Below are 1,446 nucleotides of genomic sequence, written 5' to 3' on the forward strand. Positions count from 1 at the left end.
GATTAGATGGGAAAAAAAAAAGTCTTGGGTAGAAATAAACAGAACAAACAAAAAGTTGGAAATACTTAAAATAGGAAAATAAACAGGAATTAGGGATATTTATAAAATGAAATCTTGAACTTGAACCACTAGAAGCCGCTATAAAAGATATCCATTATTGAGGAAAGTAAGTTATCATTCAGACTCCATAGCTATAGAGCTTCCAATGGCTTCAACAGAAGGGATGAAAGCATACGAGGAAGACAACCTTCTGTCCCTTCCCAAACAGAAGGGTTGGGCTGCTGGCTATTTCTATCTATTTCAAGACTTTTGGTGTCCATCAATTTTTATTGAAGGTGTAATCAATTTTCAAAAGCATTTTCAGGCAAAAGACAGTGATGTTATTGTTGCCAGCTTTCCCAAATCAGGTACTACTTGGTTGAAAGCCCTTACTTTTTCTATTCTCAACCGACACCGTTTTTCATCTTCAGATAATCATCCACTACTCACTTCCAATTCTCATGAACTTGTTCCTTTCCTTGACTTCATCTTTCATGGTGATAACATCCAACACAAACTTTCTCACCTCTCCAACACCACTGAACCAAGACTTTTTAGTACTCACGTTCCATTCCCTTCCCTCTCCAACTCAATTAAGGACTCCAACTGTAAGATAGTTTATATCTGCAGAAACCCATTTGACACTTTTGTTTCCGCATGGGTCTTCTTCAATAAAATAATGTCAGATTCTCTGAATGAAGTAACCATAGAGGAAGCTTTAGAAAATTACTGCAAGGGAATAATTGGGTTTGGTCCGATTTGGGAGCATATGTTAGGTTACTGGAAAGAGAGCATAGCAACACCAAACAAGGTTCTGTTCTTGAAGTATGAAGAACTCAAAGAAAATGCCAATTTTTACGTGAAAAGAGTTGCAGAATTCTTGGATTGCCCTTTCACAGAAGAAGAGGAAAGTAACGGAGTGATTGAAAACATAATCAACTTATGCAGTTTCGAGAAAATGAAGAATCTAGAAGTCAATAAATCTGGAACAATTGGCAAGAACCTTGTAAAGAAGTACTTATTTCGGAAGGGTGAAGTAGGAGATTGGGTAAACTACTTTTCCCCAGCTATGATAGACAAATTATCGAAAACAATGGAAGAAAAATTAGGTGGATCTGGTCTTTCCTTTAAAACGTGTCCATAAATTTGGTAGCTATTGTGTGGCACAGGATGCATTTCATTCTCCCTTATGCTTTTGCTTTGTGAAGACGTGTTATGAGTTGTAGATTGGATTGAGCATGTGTTTTAAAGTAAAGGTTTTTTTTTTTTTTTTTGGGTCTCTCTATGTTGGGTGGTTTGAACGAGTCATTTACTCATTTTGTGAATATCTAAGATAACTCCACGTTCCTATTATGTAAATTTGATTCTCGGTTGTGAAGCTAATGTTCACTAAACAAACAAGTTTTT

The 1,446-nt window shown here is 36.2% G+C and overlaps 1 protein-coding gene across 1 annotated transcript; it reads left to right on the forward strand.

Moving 5' to 3' along the window:
• The first annotated feature begins 94 nt into the window (after nucleotides 1–94).
• LOC114168976 (cytosolic sulfotransferase 15-like) lies at nucleotides 95–1,446 on the forward strand. Its single transcript, XM_028053981.1, has one exon. The coding sequence runs from the start codon at nucleotides 206–208 to the stop codon at nucleotides 1,181–1,183; it is 978 nt and encodes a 325-aa protein (XP_027909782.1). The 5' UTR covers nucleotides 95–205; the 3' UTR covers nucleotides 1,184–1,446.

The sequence above is a fragment of the Vigna unguiculata genome, chromosome 11, assembly GCF_004118075.2.
Source record: "Vigna unguiculata cultivar IT97K-499-35 chromosome 11, ASM411807v1, whole genome shotgun sequence".
Classification (NCBI taxonomy): Eukaryota; Viridiplantae; Streptophyta; class Magnoliopsida; order Fabales; family Fabaceae; genus Vigna; species Vigna unguiculata.